This window comes from Dromaius novaehollandiae, chromosome 31 (assembly GCF_036370855.1).
Source record: "Dromaius novaehollandiae isolate bDroNov1 chromosome 31, bDroNov1.hap1, whole genome shotgun sequence".
In the NCBI taxonomy this organism is placed as follows: Eukaryota; Metazoa; Chordata; class Aves; order Casuariiformes; family Dromaiidae; genus Dromaius; species Dromaius novaehollandiae.
This window is the reverse complement of record NC_088129.1, coordinates 262513-280000: the sequence shown is the minus strand read 5'-3', so window position 1 is coordinate 280000 and position 17488 is coordinate 262513. Positions and strand designations below refer to the sequence as shown.

General features: G+C 62.3%; 2 protein-coding genes across 2 annotated transcripts; both read right to left on the bottom strand.

Moving 5' to 3' along the window:
• Window positions 1–36: 36 nt before the first annotated feature.
• Window positions 37–9342, bottom strand: JOSD2 (Josephin domain containing 2). Its single transcript, XM_064499536.1, has 5 exons — window positions 9264–9342; window positions 7096–7260; window positions 1366–1491; window positions 1083–1277; window positions 37–1005 (listed from the first exon to the last, which is right to left on the bottom strand). The coding sequence occupies exons 2-5, from the start codon at window positions 7233–7235 to the stop codon at window positions 906–908; spliced, it is 561 nt and encodes a 186-aa protein (XP_064355606.1). The 5' UTR covers window positions 7236–7260; window positions 9264–9342; the 3' UTR covers window positions 37–905.
• Window positions 9343–9490: 148 nt separating this feature from the next.
• ASPDH (aspartate dehydrogenase domain containing) lies at window positions 9491–15585 on the bottom strand. The gene is made up of 8 exons (XM_064499535.1): window positions 15534–15585; window positions 15156–15212; window positions 14173–14314; window positions 13323–13407; window positions 12103–12252; window positions 10985–11217; window positions 10209–10360; window positions 9491–9722 (listed from the first exon to the last, which is right to left on the bottom strand). Exons 2-8 carry the CDS (start codon window positions 15208–15210, stop codon window positions 9685–9687), a joined length of 855 nt encoding a protein of 284 aa, XP_064355605.1. The 5' UTR covers window positions 15211–15212; window positions 15534–15585; the 3' UTR covers window positions 9491–9684.
• Between the last annotated feature and the right edge of the window lie 1903 nt (window positions 15586–17488).

The following is a 17488-nucleotide window of genomic DNA, read 5'->3' as shown; positions in this document are numbered from 1 at the left end:
CGGACCCACCGGTACCCACAGCTGCCACAAGCCCTGTTTAAACCATTTATCCCTGTTTTATTTAACTTGCGTTTCGGATTAATCCGGCAGCGCTTGGAAAAATCACCCAGCACAGTGCTTTGGCCCATTACCCGGCCGCGATCATCACCCAATGGCTGTTTTCGGAGCCACCTACCACCCAACGGAGCTGCCAACAGTCGCTGGAGCTGCCAACAGTCGCAGCATTGAGGAAACCTGCCTTAATGGTGTTTCCCATAATGGTTGTTAGCGATATAAATCCCCGATATTTTGGCTTTTAAAATACACCTGCTTCCTCCGTGGAGGCACCGGAGATGGCTGGAAACAACGGGCCAAGTGGCCGGAGAGGTGACGAGGGGAAAGGTGAGCGAGCGGTGGGTGTAGCGGGTGTTGCGCCGTGTGTGAGAAGGGGGTACCATGCGTAGCTGGGGCGCACAGGCGGCACGGAGGGCACACAGGCGGCATGGAGGGCGTAACTGGCACGCACAACCGGCACACACAACCAGCAGCCCGTTGTAACGTATCAAAAACACCCCGACACCATCGGCGCCCCGCGGCCAGCTCCAAATTTAGGCAGGGAAATCCCACACCGGAAAACCAAGCCCCTCAAAAAAGGCAAAAACAGGCAGATTAGGAGCTGCCGACGGGTGACACAGGCGCGGGGAGACGGGTGACAACAGCTCCCGGGCCAGCCGGGTCCCTCCGCGGCGCCAACAAGCACAAAACACGGCCGCTTTTGCACCGTGTCCTTTATCCCCATCGGGAGAAGCGTCGAATTGAAGGGTGTGCGGGGTGGGGGGGCATCCCATTTCGGTGCCGATCCCCCCAGTTTGGGGGGTCGCGCTGTCTTTTCCGCCTGTCTTTGGTTTCGCAGGTGAAATCCCGAGTCACTCGGGCTCCAGCCAGGTGCCGGCTTCTTCCACCGCCTTCGGCACGACGATGAAGAGCTCGCAGAGGCCTCGGGAGAGGAAGTCGCGGAGGAAAACCCTGGCGGGAGAGGAGGGAGGTCGGAGGCAACACCGCGCCGGCGGCAACACCGCGCCGGCAGCAACACCGCGCCGTACCTGAGCTCGGCCTCGCCGCCGATGCGGGCGGGCGCCGGGAGCTTGGAGTCGAGGTTGTAGTAGGTGCCGCGGAGCTGGCGCACGGCGAGCCAGTGCTGCCGCCGCAACGGCAGCGCCACGGCACCCAGCGAGACGCCCGCCGGCGCGTTGAGGATGAAGCCCAGCGCCCGCGCCGGCGCCAGCCGCTCCAGCGACCTGCCCCGAATCCCCAGGGATCAGCGGGAGATTCCCAACGATCGGGGCGGGGGGGGGAGCGGGAGCAGGGGAAGGGCGGCGGCCTCACCGGCGCTTGTCCCACCAGACAGCCGCCAGCCCCAGGCTCTGCAGCGCCGCCATGATCACGTTGACGTCGTAGTTGCCGGTGCCCAGGAGGCTGCGGTGGGGGTTGACGCGGGCGTCGGGCGCCAAGCTGCGGGCACAGAGCCGGGGGGGGGAAAAGGGGGGGAAATAAGGGGGAAAACGTGAAATGAGGCAGGGAAAAGCACGGGAAACGCGAAACAACGCAAGGGGAGTGGGAAAAACGGGTGGAAAGTAAGGGGGAAAACGTGAAATGAGGCAGGGAAAAGCATGGGAAACGCGAAACAACGCAAGGGGAGTGCGAAAAACGGGTGGAAAATAAGGAGGAAAATGTGAAATGAGGCAGGGAAAAGCACGGGAAACGCGAAACAACGCAAGGGGAGTGCGAAAAACGGGTGGAAAATAAGGAGGAAAATGTGAAATGAGGCAGGGAAAAGCACGGGAAACGTGAAAAAATGCAGGGAGAGTGGGGAAAAAAGGGGGGGAAATAAGGGGGAAAATGTGAAATGAGGCAGGGAAAAGCACGGCAAACAAAACAACGCAAGGGGAGTGCAAAAAACGGGTGGAAAATAAGGGGGAAAATGTGAAATGAGGCAGGGAAAAGCATGGGAAACGTGAAAAAATGCAGGGTGAGTGGGGAAAAAAGGGGGGGAAATAAGGGGGAAAATGTGAAATGAGGCAGGGAAAAGCACGGGAAACGCGAAAAAATGCAGGGAGAGTGGGAAGAAAGGGGGGGAAATAAGGGGGAAAATGTGAAATGAGGCGGGGAAAAGCACGGGAAACAAAACAACGCAAGGGGAGTGGGAAAAACGGGTGGAAAATAAGGAGGAAAATGTGAAATGAGGCAGGGAAAAGCACGGGAAACGTGAAAAAATGCAGGGGGAGTGGGAAGAAAGGGGGGAAATAAGGAGGAAAATGTGAAATGAGGCGGGGAAAAGCACGGGAAACGCGAAAAAATGCAGGGGGAGTGGGAAGAAAGGGGGGGAAATAAGGAGGAAAATGTGAAATGAGGCGGGGAAAAGCACGGGAAACGCGAAAAAATGCAGGGAGAGTGGGAAGAAAGGGAGGGAAATAAGGAGGAAAATGTGAAATGAGGCGGGGAAAAGCACGGGAAACGCGAAAAAATGCAGGGGGAGTGGGAAGAAAGGGGGGGAAATAAGGGGGAAAATGTGAAATGAGGCGGGGAAAAGCACGGGAAACGCGAAACAACGCAAGGGGAGTGGGAAAAACGGGTGGAAAATAAGGGGGAAAACGTGAAATGAGGCAGGGAAAAGCATGGGAAACGTGAAAAAATGCAGGGGGAGTGGGAAGAAGGGGGGGGAAATAAGGAGGAAAATATGAAATGAGGCAGGGAAAAGCACGGGAAATGCGAAAAAATGCAGGGAGAGTGGGAAGAAAGGGGGGAAATAAGGGGGAAAATGTGAAATGAGGCAGGGAAAAGCACGGGAAACGCGAAAAAATGCAGGGGGAGTGGGAAGAAAGGGGGGGAAATAAGGGGGAAAATGTGAAATGAGGCAGGGAAAAGCACGGGAAACGCGAAAAAATGCAGGGAGAGTGGGAAAAAAAGGGGGGGAAATAAGGGGGAAAATGTGAAATGAGGCAGGGAAAAGCATGGGAAACGTGAAATAATGCAAGGGGAGTGCGAAAAACGGGTGGAAAATAAGGAGGAAAATGTGAAATGAGGCGAGGAAAAGCACGGGAAACGCGAAAAAATGCAGGGGGAGTGGGAAGAAAGGGGGGGAAATAAGGGGGAAAATGTGAAATGAGGCGGGGAAAAGCACGGGAAACGCGAAACAACGCAAGGGGAGTGGGAAAAACGGGTGGAAAATAAGGGGGAAAACGTGAAATGAGGCAGGGAAAAGCACGGGAAACGTGAAAAAATGCAGGGAGAGTGGGAAGAAAGGGAGGGAAATAAGGAGGAAAATGTGAAATGAGGCGGGGAAAAGCACAGGAAACGCGAAAAAATGCAGGGAAAGTGGGAAGAAAGGGGGGGAAATAAGGGGGAAAATGTGAAATGAGGCAGGGAAAAGCACGGCAAACAAAACAACGCAAGGGGAGTGGGAAAAACGGGTGGAAAATAAGGAGGAAAATGTGAAATGAGGCGGGGAAAAGCACGGGAAACGCGAAAAAATGCAGGGAGAGTGGGAAGAAGGGGGGGAAATAAGGGGGAAAATGTGAAATGAGGCAGGGAAAAGCACGGGAAACGCGAAACAACGCAAGGGGAGTGCGAAAAACGGGTGGAAAATAAGGAGGAAAATGTGAAATGAGGCGGGGAAAAGCACGGGAAACGCGAAAAAATGCAGGGAGAGTGGGAAGAAAGGGGGGGAAATAAGGGGGAAAATGTGAAATGAGGCGGGGAAAAGCACGGGAAACGCGAAAAAATGCAGGGGGAGTGGGAAGAAAGGGGGGGAAATAAGGAGGAAAACGTGAAATGAGGCAGGGAAAAGCACGGGAAATGCGAAAAAATGCAGGGAGAGTGGGAAAAAAAGGGGGGGAAATAAGGGGGAAAATGTGAAATGAGGCAGGGAAAAGCATGGGAAACGTGAAATAATGCAAGGGGAGTGGGAAAAACGGGTGGAAAATAAGGAGGAAAATGTGAAATGAGGCGAGGAAAAGCACGGGAAACGCGAAAAAATGCAGGGGGAGTGGGAAGAAAGGGGGGGAAATAAGGGGGAAAATGTGAAATGAGGCGGGGAAAAGCACGGGAAACGCGAAACAACGCAAGGGGAGTGGGAAAAACGGGTGGAAAATAAGGGGGAAAACGTGAAATGAGGCAGGGAAAAGCACGGGAAACGTGAAAAAATGCAGGGAGAGTGGGAAGAAAGGGAGGGAAATAAGGAGGAAAATGTGAAATGAGGCGGGGAAAAGCACAGGAAACGCGAAAAAATGCAGGGAAAGTGGGAAGAAAGGGGGGGAAATAAGGGGGAAAATGTGAAATGAGGCAGGGAAAAGCACGGCAAACAAAACAACGCAAGGGGAGTGGGAAAAACGGGTGGAAAATAAGGAGGAAAATGTGAAATGAGGCGGGGAAAAGCACGGGAAACGCGAAAAAATGCAGGGAGAGTGGGGAAAAAAGGGGGGGAAATAAGGGGGAAAATGTGAAATGAGGCGGGGAAAAGCACGGGAAACACGAAAAAATGCAGGGGGAGTGGGAAGAAAGGGGGGGAAATAAGGGGGAAAATGTGAAATGAGGCGGGGAAAAGCACGGGAAACGCGAAAAAATGCAGGGGGAGTGGGAAAAACGGGTGGAAAATAAGGAGGAAAATGTGAAATGAGGCGGGGAAAAGCACGGGAAACGCGAAAAATGCAGGGAGAGTGGGAAGAAAGGGGGGGAAATAAGGGGGAAAATGTGAAATGAGGCGGGGAAAAGCACGGGAAACACGAAAAAATGCAGGGGGAGTGGGAAGAAAGGGGGGGAAATAAGGGGGAAAATGTGAAATGAGGCGGGGAAAAGCACGGGAAACGCGAAAAAATGCAGGGGGAGTGGGAAAAACGGGTGGAAAATAAGGAGGAAAATGTGAAATGAGGCGGGGAAAAGCACGGGAAACGCGAAAAATGCAGGGAGAGTGGGAAGAAAGGGGGGGAAATAAGGGGGAAAATGTGAAATGAGGCGGGGAAAAGCACGGGAAACGCGAAAAAATGCAGGGGGAGTGGGAAGAAAGGGAGGGAAATAAGGGGGAAAATGTGAAATGAGGCGGGGAAAAGCACGGGAAACACGAAAAAATGCAGGGGGAGTGGGAAGAAAGGGGGGGAAAAAAGGAGGAAAATGTGTAATGAGGCGGGGAAAAGCACGGGAAACGCGAAAAAATGCGGGGGAGTGGGAAGAAAGGGGGGGGAAATAAGGGGGAAAATGTGAAATGAGGCAGGGAAAAGCACAGGAAACGCGAAAAAATGCAGGGAGAGTGGGAAGAAAGGGGGGGAAATAAGGGGGAAAATGTGAAATGAGGCAGGGAAAAGCACGGCAAGCAAAACAACGCAAGGGGAGTGGGAAAAACGGGTGGAAAATAAGGAGGAAAATGTGAAATGAGGCGGGGAAAAGCACGGGAAATGCGAAAAAATGCAGGGAGAGTGGGAAGAAAGGGGGGGAAATAAGGGGGAAAATGTGAAATGAGGCAGGGAAAAGCACGGGAAACGCGAAAAAATGCAGGGAGAGTGGGAAGAAAGGGGGGGAAATAAGGAGGAAAATGTGAAATGAGGCGGGGAAAAGCACGGGAAACAAAACAACGCAAGGGGAGTGGGAAAAACGGGTGGAAAATAAGGAGGAAAATGTGAAATGAGGCAGGGAAAAGCACAGGAAACGTGAAAAAATGCAGGGAGAGTGGGAAGAAAGGGGGGGAAATAAGGGGGAAAATGTGAAAAGAGGCGGGGAAAAGCACGGCAAACAAAACAACGCAAGGGGAGTAGGAAAAACGGGTGGAAAATAAGGAGGAAAATGTGAAATGAGGCAGGGAAAAGCACGGGAAACGCGAAAAATGCAGGGAGAGTGGGAAGAAAGGGGGGGAAATAAGGGGGAAAATGTGAAATGAGGCAGGGAAAAGCACGGGAAACGCGAAAAAATGCAGGGAGAGTGGGAAGAAAGGGGGGGAAATAAGGGGGAAAATGTGAAATGAGGCAGGGAAAAGCACGGGAAACATGAAACAACGCAAGGGGAGTGGGAAAAACGGGTGGAAAATAAGGGGGAAAACGTGAAATGAGGCAGGGAAAAGCATGGGAAACGTGAAAAAATGCAGGGGGAGTGGGAAGAAGCGGGGGGAAATAAGGAGGAAAATATGAAATGAGGCAGGGAAAAGCACGGGAAATGCGAAAAAATGCAGGGAGAGTGGGAAGAAAGGGGGGAAATAAGGGGGAAAATGTGAAATGAGGCAGGGAAAAGCACGGGAAACGCGAAACAACGCAAGGGGAGTGGGAAAAACGGGTGGAAAATAAGGAGGAAAAGCAAAATAAGGGGGGGGAAAGCATGGGAACCGTGAAACGAGGCAGGGGGGTGGGAAAAGAGCGCAGGGAACAAGGGGGAAACACGAAACAAGGCGGGAAAACGTGCTGGAAACGCAAAATGAGGTGGGGGAGTGGGAAAAAAGCACGGGAAACGAGTGGGAAACAAAACGAGGTGAGAAAAACACAAGGGAAGCACGAAACAAGGTGGGAAAAAAGCATGGGAAACAAGTGGGAAACAAAACAAGGTGGGAAAAACACACAGGAAGCACGAAACAAGGTGGGAAAACCACGGGAAATAAGGGGGAAGGGGGAAACGAGGCAGGAGAAAAGCACAGGAAACGAGAGTGAAAGGCAAAATGAGGCGGGGGGCAGGAAAAAAGCCAGGGGAATAAGGGGGAAAGGGGAAACGAGGTGGGAAAAAGCGTGGGAAACACGAAACAACGTGGAGGGGTGGGAGAAAAGGGTGGGAAACAAGGGGGAAACGTGAAACGAGGTGGGGAAAAAAGCGTGGGGAATAAGGGGGAAAGGCAAAATGAGGCGGGGGGGTGGGAAACAAGTGCGGGAAACCAGGGGGAAATGGGAAACGAGGCGGAAAAAAACATGGGAAACACAAAACGAGTCGGGGGGGTGGGAAAAAATTGCAGGCAACAAGTGGGAAACGCGAAACGAGGTGGGAAAAAAGCACGGGAAACGCGAAACAACGTGGGGGGGCGGGAAAAAAACATGGGAAAGGAGGGAAAAAGGCGGAAGGAGGTGGGGGGAACCGCCAGTACCCCGGTACCGTTTGCAGATGTCGTCAGCTGCCTGGCGGGTGAAGCAGGGCCGCTGCAGCACGTTGTTGAGCGCGTGCACGGCGCAGAGCTCCAGGCGCTGCCGCTCGTGGTAGAGCCCCCCCGGCGCCTCCGCACCGCCCTCCGACATGGCCGCCGCGCCCCCCCCCCGCTGCCTGCGGGGCCACAGGGGAGCGTGAGGGGCCCCGAATCCTCCACCCCCCCCCCCAAAACCCCCAGACACCCCCTTGGGCCCCTCTGGGCCTTCCAAAAATCCCGCTGCACCCCCAAAACTACCCCCCTCGCACACAGCCGGACACCCCCGCTGCACCCCCGGATACCCCTTAACAACCCCCTGCACCCCCAGATACCCCCAACACCCCCCCGCACTGCCGGATGCCCCCACTGCACCCCTAGATACCCTCTAACACCCCCATTGCACCCCCGGATACACCCTAACAACCCCCTGCACCACCGGACAACCCCACTGTACTCCTACATACCCCCTAACAACCCCACTGCACCCCCAGATACCCCCTAACACCCCCCTGCACCCCCAGATACCCCCCAACACCCCCCCGCACTGCCGGATGCCCCCACTGCACCCCTAGATACCCCCTAACACCCCCATTGCACCCCCGGATACACCCTAACAACCCCCTGCACCACCGGACAACCCCACTGTACTCCTACATACCCCCTAACAACCCCACTGCACCCCCAGATACCCCCTAACACCCCCCTGCACCCCCAGATACCCCCCAACACCCCCCCGCACTGCCGGATGCCCCCACTGCACCCCTAGATACCCCCTAACACCCCCATTGCACCCCCGGATACACCCTAACAACCCCCTGCACCACCGGACAACCCCACTGTACTCCTACATACCCCCTAACAACCCCACTGCACCCCCAGATACCCCCCAACACCCCCCCCGCACTGCCGGATGCCCCCACTGCACCCCTAGATACCCCCTAACACCCCCATTGCACCCCCGGATACACCCTAACAACCCCCTGCACCACCGGACAACCCCACTGTACTCCTACATACCCCCTAACAACCCCACTGCACCCCCAGATACCCCCCAACACCCCCCCGCACTGCCGGATGCCCCCACTGCACCCCTAGATACCCCCTAACACCCCCATTGCACCCCCAGATACACCCTAACACCCCCCTGCACCACCGGACAACCCCACTGTACTCCTACATACCCCCTAACAACCCCACTGCACCCCCGGATACCCCCTGCACCCCCAGATACCCCCCAGCAGCCCCCATGCACCACCAGACACCCCCCCCTGCACCCCCAGACCCCTGGGAACACAGCCTTGACTCCCCCAGACCCCCAACCGCCCCCCCAGGACACCCCAAGACCCCTAACCCTCCCCCCAACCCTCCAGGGCCTTGGGGCCTCACCCCCCCCAACAGCACCTTGAACCCCCCCGACACCCCAACGACCCCCCAAAACACCCCCAGACCCTCAGGTACCCCCGAACGACCTCACACACCCCCAGGACCCCGTCAGGCCCCCTTGAACACCCCCCTGACACCCCAACACACCCCCAGACCGCCTGGACATCCCCTGGCACCCACCCCACCCCAGGCCTTCCAAACAGCCCCCTGCACCCTCCGGGCCCCCCCGGCACCCTCCCAGCACCCCCCCGCATCCCCCGATCCTTGCTTCGGCCCTCTGCACCGCCCCCGTACTCCCCCAGGCACCCCCCGGGCCCTACTCCGGCCCTCTGAACCATCCCCCCGCTCCCCCTACACACCCCTGGGCCCTGCTTCAGCCCTCTGAAACCCCCCCCCCCCCGGCACCCCTGGGCCCTGCTTCGGCCCTCTACACCCCCCCGCCGGCCCCCTCCCGGCACCCTCGGCACCCCTGGGCCCTGCTCCGACCCTCTGAACCCCCCCGGGTTCCTCTGAGCCCCCCTGGCACCCTCTGGGACCCCCGGACACCCCCTGGGCCCTGCTCCGGCCTTCTGTCCCCCCCACCACCACCCGGCCCCTCCCGGCCCCTTCGGCACCCTCAGGGCCCCCCCGGACGCTCCCAGGCCCTGCTCCGGCCCTCTACCCCCCCCCAGCCCCTCCCGGCACCCACCGGGCCCCCCCCGGACACCCCCGGGCCCTGCTCCGGCCCCTCGCACCCCCCCGGGCCGGGCCGGCGCACCCCACGGCTGCTCCGGGCCCAGCGGCGGCCGCATCCCCCGCGCCCGCCGGAACTACGGCTCCCGGCGTGCCCCGCGCCTCCGCCCAGCCGCGGCGGCCGCAGCTCCCGGCGTGCCCCGCGCCGCGGCCCGGAACTACAGTACCCGGCGTGCCCCGCGCCTCCGCCCAGCCGCGGCGGCCGCAGCTCCCGGCGTGCCCCGCGCCGCGGCCCGGAACTACAGTACCCGGCGTGCCCCGGGGTGGGGGGGGGGGGAGAGGAGGAGGCCGCTCCCGGTGTGCCCCGCGGCGTCGCCATGATGACGCGAGTCGCCGCGGTGTCACCGCCAGCTTTAATGTCGCGCCCCTCCCGTGACACCCGCGGCGCCCCCGGGCCCGGCCCTGCCCGTGTCCCCGTCCTTGTCCCCGTCCCCGTCCCGGCGGCCTCAGCAGAGCTGGACGCATCCGCCGTGTCCGCGGCAGGCTGGGAGGGAGGGAGACAAGATGGCGACTGAGGGGACATGGGGGACAGGGAGGGACATGGGGGACATGGAGGGACATGGAGGGACATGGGGGGGACATGGGGAAATGGGACATGGGGACATGGGACATGGACATGGAGGGACATGGGACATGGAGGGACATGGGGGACATGGGGGGGACATGGGCGACGGGTCATGGAAGGATATGGAGGGGACACAGGGACATACGGGACAAAGACATAGGACGGGGTCAGTGACATGGAGGGACATGGGACGTAGAGACGTGGAAGGACATGGGGGAATGGGGACATGGAGGGACATGGACCTGGTGGGGCACTGAAGGTCATGGGGACATGGGAAAATGAGGGACATGGGGAAATGAGGGACATGGACATGGCGCATGGAAAGACATGAGGACACAGAGGGACATATGGGACATGGGGGGGACATTGGGGACACAGGTGACAGGCACGGGGGTGGCCGCTCACCCAGGAGGCTGCTCCAGAAGGCGTCGCGGGTGGCCATGCCGGTGACGGCCCCGGGCGTCGCGGGGTTGCGGCGGGTGCTGGTGACACGCAGAGCCCGTCCCTGCTCCCCAACACCCGTCACCTCCACCTCCACCACATGCCAGCCGGGGACACTGCAGGGACACGGGGAGGACCCACCATCCCGGTTGTGCCACGCATCAGTGACGTGGAGAGCCTGGACCTCCCCAACACCCGCCACCTCCTCCGCGTGCCAGTGGGGACGTTGTGGGGACACAGGGTGACATGGGACATCAAGGGCACCCAGGGGATGTGGCACGCCCAGCATTGTGCTGGATGCCACCAATGCAGAGAACCTGGCCCTGCTCCCCGACACCCATCACCTCCTCCATGTGCCTGGGGGACGTTGGAGGGACACAAGGTGACATGGGACATCACGGGGGACATCAAGGGCACCCAGGAGACATGGCACACCCAGCGTTGTGCTGGATGCCACCAATGCGGAGAACCTGGCCCTGCTCCCCGACACCCATCACCTCCTCCATGTGCCTGGGGGACGTTGGAGGGACACGGGGTGACACAGAGGGACACGGAGGGACACGGGGTGACACAGGGGCACGGTGGGACACAGCGGTGACACATCATCCCCGGGTTGCACTGGGCACCAGTGATGAGGAGAGCTTGGCCCTGCTGCCCGTCACCTCCTCCACGTGCCACGGGGACGTTGCGGTGACACGGGGGTGACACGGGGTGACCTGGCATGGGGCGCCGTCACCCACCTGGGGTCGGCCACCAGGCGGGCGTGGACGCCGTCGAAGCCGAGGCGGGGGGCGGCCACGCAGGCGGCCGCCATGGTGTTGACATTGTTGGGGGCCAGGGCGCAGAGGGGCCGCACGGGCCCCTCGTAGAGCACCGCCGGGGCGGCACCCGCGGCCACCGCCGCCAGCCGCTCCCGCAACGCCCCCTCCAGCCGGAAGCTCTGCGGCGCCTTCGTCATCGTCACCTTCAGCGCCTGCGGCGGGGGGCCGCCGTCACCCAACCCGATGGCAGTGCCCAACACCGCGCCGGCACCCGACGTGACGGTGCTGTCACCCAACCGGAGGTGGGCACCAACCCAATGCCAGCATCAACCCAACATTGTCACCCAACCCAATACTGTCACCCAACCGGATGTGGGCACCAAGCCAATGCCAGCATCAACCCAACATTGTCACACAAACCAGTACTGTCACCCAACCAGACATGGTCACCAACCCAACACTGTCACCATCTCAGTGTCATCACCAACCCAATGCCATCACCCAACTGGACATGGGCGCCAACCCAATGCCAGCACCACCACCCAACTAGACACCGCCACCCAATTGGACATGGTCACCAGCCCAATGGTGTCACCAACCCAATGCTGTCACCCAACCAGACATGGTCACCGCTGCAATGCCGTCACCAACCCAATGCTGGCATCCAACCAGATGCCGTCACCCAACTGGACATGATCACCAGCCCAACATTGTCACCAACCCAATGCTGGCATCCAACCAGATGCCGTCACCCAACTGGACATGATCACCAGCTCAACACTGTCACCAACCCAGTGCTGGTACCCAAGCAGATGCCAGCACCCAACCAGTGTCCCCACCCCAGGGCTGACAGCCAGGGTGCTGCCAGCATCCATGCACTGGATGTCCTCACAGCCCCACGGTGTCCCCAACCCCACGGTGTTCCCAACCCCACGATGTTCCCATCCATGGTGTCCCCAACCCCATGGCTCCCACCCAATGGTGTCCCCAACCCCACAATGTTCCCACCCATGGTGTCCCCGACCCCATGGCTCCCACCCCACGGTGTCCCCGCCCCGCGGTGTCCCCAACCCCACGGTGTCCCCGCCCCGGCTCACGGCCAGCGTCCCGGCGACGTCCATGCGCTGGATGTCCTCGCAGCCCCACAGGGCGCCGCGGGGCACGTAGAGCGTGTGGCCCCCGCGCTCCGCCGCCGCCCGCAGCCGCCTCTCCGTGTCCGGGTCTGCCAGCGCCGTCGGGGACCCCAGCTGGGGACAGCCGCCTCAGGCCCCTTGTCCCCAGTGTCCCCTCCTGCTATCTCCAGCATCCCCATGTCCCCAATGTCCCACCCCCCAATGTCCCTGGTGTCCCTGCCATCCCCAATGTCCCCCCGATGTCCCTGGTGTCCTTGTGTCCCCAGTGTCCCCATGCCCCATCCCCAAAGGTCCTACTGCCCCAATGTCCCTGGTGTCCCCGTGTCCCCAGTGTCCCATACCCAAAGGTCCTACTGCCCCAATGTCCTGGCCCCGCTGGCCCCATCGTCCCCACATCCCCAGTGTCCCCATCGTCCCCAAATTCTCCATGTCCCCAGTGTCCCATCCACAAAGGCCCTACTGTCCCCAATGTCCCTGGTGTTCCCATGTCCCCAGTGTCCCATCCACAAAGGCCCTACTGTCCGCAATGTCCCTGGTGTCCCCATGTCCCATCCACAAAGGCCCTACTGTCCCCAATGTCCCTGGTGTTCCCATGTCCCCAGTGTCCCATTCCCAAAGGCCCTACTGTCCCCAATGTCCCTGGTGTCCCCAGTGTCTCCAACATCCCCTCTGTCCCAGCCCCATTGTCACGACGTCCCCAATGTCCTGGCCCTGCTGTCCCCATCGCCCCCACAGCCCTGATGGCCCCAGTGTCCCCACATCTCTCGTGTCTCCACCATCCCGGCCCCACTGTCCCCAACACCCCACGTCCCACCCTCAATGGTCCCCGGTGTCCCCACCGTCCCCAACACCCTGCTGTCCCAGCCCTCCTGTCCCTGTCATCCCCAGTGTCCCACCATCCCCACAGTCCCACCCCAATGTCCCCGATGTCCCCACCTCCCTGCTGCCCCCAACAGCCCTGATGTCCCCAAAGGCCCCACTGTCCCGCCGTCCCCATGTCCCTGCTGTCCCTGCTGTCCCCACCACCCTCACGTCTCAGCCACGCTGCCCCTCCCGTCTCCTCCCCACTGTCCCCAACCTCCCTGTTGTCCCCAACTTCCCTGCCATCCTGTCCCCAACATCCTGGTCCCCCTGGCCCCAGTGTCCCCTCCCCAGTGTCCCCACCAGCTCGTCCCTGTCCCCACCATGAAGTCAGCGTGGGCCAGGATCTCCTTGCCGTGCTGCTGGGCCACGCAGGGGTGGGCCACCTCCACCACCAGGTCCACGGCCCTGGGGGACACGGGAGGACAAGGGGACACGAGGGGGCAAGGGGGGGACATGGGTGGCCATGGGGATGTGGGGGGGGCATGGAGTTGTGGGGGTGGGGGGTGACACGGAGATGACGTGGGGCTCCTGGGGGTGGCACAGGGGTCCTGGGGTGACACGAGGGTGACACAGCTGACATGGGGGGTCCCGGGTGGTGACATGGAGGTCCTGGGGGGTGGTGACACAGGGGGTTGGGGGGCAACATAGGGGTCATGGGGGTGACACAGGGGTGACATGGTGGAGGTGACGGGGTGGGGTGATGACAGCGGTGACTCCAGCGTGGGGCAGGAGGCAGAGCTGGGGCAGAGGACAACGGGGGTGACGGGGACTCACACGTGGGGCAGGGGGTGACAGAGGTGATGGGGTGACAAGAGGGTGACAGAGGGGTGACGGGGGTGACTCGTGAGGGCAGGAGGTGATGGAGGGTGACAGGAGGTGGCAGGAGGGAGGTGGCAGGGTGATGGGGGTGACAGGGGTGACAGGAGGGTGACAGAGGGGTGACAGGAGGTGACGGGGGAGTGACAGGGGGTGATGGGGGGGACTCGTGGGGGGCAGGAGGTGGGGCAAGGGGTGACGGAGGGTGGCAGGAGGGAGGTGGCAGGGTGATGGGGGTGACGGGGGGTGATGGGTGACTCGTGGAGGGCAGAATGTGGGGCAGGAGGTGATGGAGGGTGGCAGGAGGGAGGTGGCAGGGTGACAGGGGGTGATGGGGGTGACGGGGGGACTCACGTGTGGGGCAGGAGGCGGAGGTGGGGCAGGCGCAGGGGGGGCGGCAGGGCCCCCAGGCAGGCGCTGTCGCGGGCCCACACGAAGGCCAGCGCCAGCCCCACGCGGGGACCCTCGGCCAGCAACTGCCCCGCCAGGAACTGCCCTGGGGCAACGACCCCCCGTCAGGGGCAACAACCCCCCCCCAGGGGCAACAACCCCCCGTCAGGGGCAACAACCCCCCCCCAGGGGCAACAAACCCCGTCAGGGGGTAACTGCCCCCCAACTGCCCCCCCCAGGGCAACAACCCCCCATCAGGGGCAGCTGCTCCCCAACTGCCCCCCCGACCACCCTGGGGCAACAACCGCCCCCTAATTGCCCCCAGCAACCCCCTTTTACCCCCCACAGCCCCCCAGTTGCCCCCCTATAGCTCCCAATTGCCCCCCTGAGCCCCCAATTGCCCCTCTGAGCCCCAAATTACCCCCCAGAGCCAATTACCCCCCACAGCCCCCAGTTGCCCCCCTATAACTCCCCATTGCCCCCCACAGCCCCCAACTGCCCCCCAGAGCCTCAATTACCCCCCACAGCCCCCAGTTGCCCCCCTATAACTCCCCATTGCCCCCCACAGCCCCCAGCTGCCCCCCAGAGCCTCAATTACCCCCCACAGCCCCCAAATACCCCCCATAGCCCCTAACTGCCCCCCAGAGCCCCAAATTACCCCCAGCCCCAATTACCCAACAGCCGCCAACTGCCCCCCCAGCCCTCAATTGCCCCCCACAGCCCCCAGCTGCCCCCCCATAGCCCCAAATTATCCCCCAAATTACCCCCCACAGCCCCCAACTGCCCCCCTGAGCCCTAAATTACCCCCCAAATTACCCCCCACAGCCCCCAGCTGCCCCCCCAGAGCCTTAATTACCTCCCAACCCCCCCAATTACCCCCCCAACCCCCAGTGCCCCCCCCCCACCCCAGTTCTCCCAGTCGCCCCAGTTGCCCCGGCCCGGCCTACCCAGCTGCCCGTAGCCCAGGATCCCGACGCGGCGGCACCGCGGGGCCTCCGCCATGGCTGGGCCGGAGGTCAGGGGTCAGGGGGCACCGAGCCGCCCCCCCCGGCCCCTAACTGCCCCCCCAGCCCCACAACTGCCCCCCCCAGCCCCTAACTGCCCCCCCAGCCCCACAACTGCCCCCCTAACTGCCCCCCCCAGCCCTTAACTGCCCCCCCGGCCCCACAACTGCCCCCCCCGAGCTCCAGAACTGCCCCTTTTAGTCCCAAATCTGCTCCCTAACTGCCCCCCCCCGGTTCCCATCTGCCCCCGCCGACCCAAAACTGCCCCGTCTCACCCCAAAACCTGTCCCCCCCCAAAAATCACCTGCCCCCAGCCCCCACCTGCCCCCTGCTCAGCCTGACAGGCCCTGGCAGTGGCGACCTTTGGCCCCGGCGGGTTAATGCTCAACCCGGACGCCTGGGCCCTTCCCGGGGAGGGGGTGGGGGGGCCCGGACGCCTGGGCCCCTCCCGGCGGGGGGGGAGGGGGGGGCAGGGGTCACAGAGGGCCCCGGCCGCCCGGCTCCCACCATCCCGCCGGGCGCCGTTGCCGTGGCGACGGCCCTGAAGCCCCGCCCCCGTTGCCGTGGCGACGGCCCAGCGGCCCCGCCCCCTGCCGTTGCCGTGGCGACGGCCGTGAAGCACCGCCCCCGTTGCCGTGGCAGCCGCCCCGCCCCCCCGCCGTTGCCGTGGCGACCTCCCCTCCTCCTCCCCCCTCCCACCTGCAGTGTTGCCACGGCGACGGCGCCCCCCGCCCCCCCGCGCAGTGTTGCCAAGGCGACCGGGCCGTTGCCAAGGCGACGCGCATCCGCAGCGACCCCCCCCCCAACTCGGACGCCTGGGTCCCCCGAGCCGCCATGGCGCAGGCCGGTGCGGGGCCTGCGGGGCCGCGACACGCGTGACGGAGCGGATCCAGGGCCGACACGCGTGACGGAGCGTGTTCAGGTCACGACACGTGTGATGGAGCATGTTCACGTCACGACACGTGTGATGGAGCGGGATCAGGCCCCAACATGCGTGATGGATCCGTGTTCGGGCCACGACACACGTGATGGAGCATGTTCAGGAGCCGATACGCGTGGCTGAGGCATGTTCAGGCCCCGACACACATGACAGAGCATGTTCAGCCCATGACACATGTGATGGATCCATGTTCAGGAGCCAACACGTGTGACGCAGCATGTTCAGCCCATGACACGCGTGACCGATCCGTGTGCCGGCCCCGACCCCCCCCGCCACCCCCCTGTGGCATGCACAAAGCATGTGCAAACCATGTGTAAGGCATGTACACGCGTGTGCAAGGCATGTACAGGCAGGTACACGCGTGTGCACCCCCCCCACACTGCACCACCGCTGGACACTGCACCGGGGGGGGGCCGGACACGCCAAGGACACGCTAAGGACACGCCAAGGACACGCCGACGACACGCCAGCGACACGCCAAGGACGCGGGGGCGCGCCGAGGTGGAAACACCGTGATGGATTTTATTAAAATAGGAAAGTCGGCCGCGGCGCGTTAAAAAACCCCCCCGGGGCCCCCCCCTCCCCTCCCCTCCCCCCCCCGCCGGGCGGTTCGGGGCCTTTCGGGGGGTTTCGGGGTCTCGGCGGCATCGGTGGGGGGGGAGGGGCGGCGGGGGGGCCGCAAGCAAGCGAGAGCGCGGGGGGGGGCGGCGCACGGGGCCTCGCACGAGGCCACGTTTTGCACGAGGCCGTTGCACGAGGCCCCGCGTTGCACGAGGCCGTTGCACGAGGCCACGTATTGCACGAGGCCGTTGCACGAGGCCGTCGCATGAGGCCGTCGCATGAGGCCCCGCGTTGCACGAGGCCATTGCACGAGGCCCCGCATTGCACGAGGCCGTTGCACGAGGCCGTCGCACGAGGCCCCGCGTTGCACGAGGCCGTTGCACGAGGCCACGTATTGCACGAGGCCGTCGCACGAGGCCCCGCGTTGCACGAGGCCGTCGCACGAGGCCGTGTATTGCACGAGGCTGTTGCACGAGGCCATTGCACAAGGTCTCGTGTCGCACGAGGCCGTTGCACGAGGCTGTTGCACGAGGCCGTTGCACGAGGCCGTCGCACAAAACCCCATGTCGCACGAGGCCGTCGCACGAGGCCGTCGCACAAGGCCGTGTATTGCAGGAGGCCGTCGCACGAGGCCGTCGCACAAAGCCCCCCGTCGCACGAGGCCGTGTGTCGCACGAGGCCGTCGCACAAAGCCCCCCGTCGCACGAGGCCGTCGCGCCGGAGCACGTCTTGCACGAGGCCGCCGTGCAAAGCCGCTGCACGGAGCCCCCATCGC

What these genes read in the sequence shown, in the direction of transcription:
- JOSD2 (XM_064499536.1), bottom strand. Translation starts at nt 7,235, where the DNA reads ATGTCGGAGGGCGGTGCGGAGGCGCCGGGGGGGCTCTACCACGAGCGG. An exon ending in GCTGACGACATCTGCAAACG is followed by an intron (nt 1,492 to 7,095) that starts GTACCGGGGTAC and finishes CTGTGCCCGCAG; the next exon opens with CTTGGCGCCCGACGCCCGCG. An exon ending in GTCTGGTGGGACAAGCGCCG is followed by an intron (nt 1,278 to 1,365) that starts GTGAGGCCGCCG and finishes GATTCGGGGCAG; the next exon opens with GTCGCTGGAGCGGCTGGCGC.
- ASPDH (XM_064499535.1), bottom strand. Translation starts at nt 15,210, where the DNA reads ATGGCGGAGGCCCCGCGGTGCCGCCGCGTCGGGATCCTGGGCTACGGG. An exon ending in TGGCCCACGCTGACTTCATG is followed by an intron (nt 12,253 to 13,322) that starts GTGGGGACAGGG and finishes GGCTGTCCCCAG; the next exon opens with CTGGGGTCCCCGACGGCGCT. An exon ending in CTTCTGGAGCAGCCTCCTGG is followed by an intron (nt 9,723 to 10,208) that starts GTGAGCGGCCAC and finishes CCTCCCTCCCAG; the next exon opens with CCTGCCGCGGACACGGCGGA.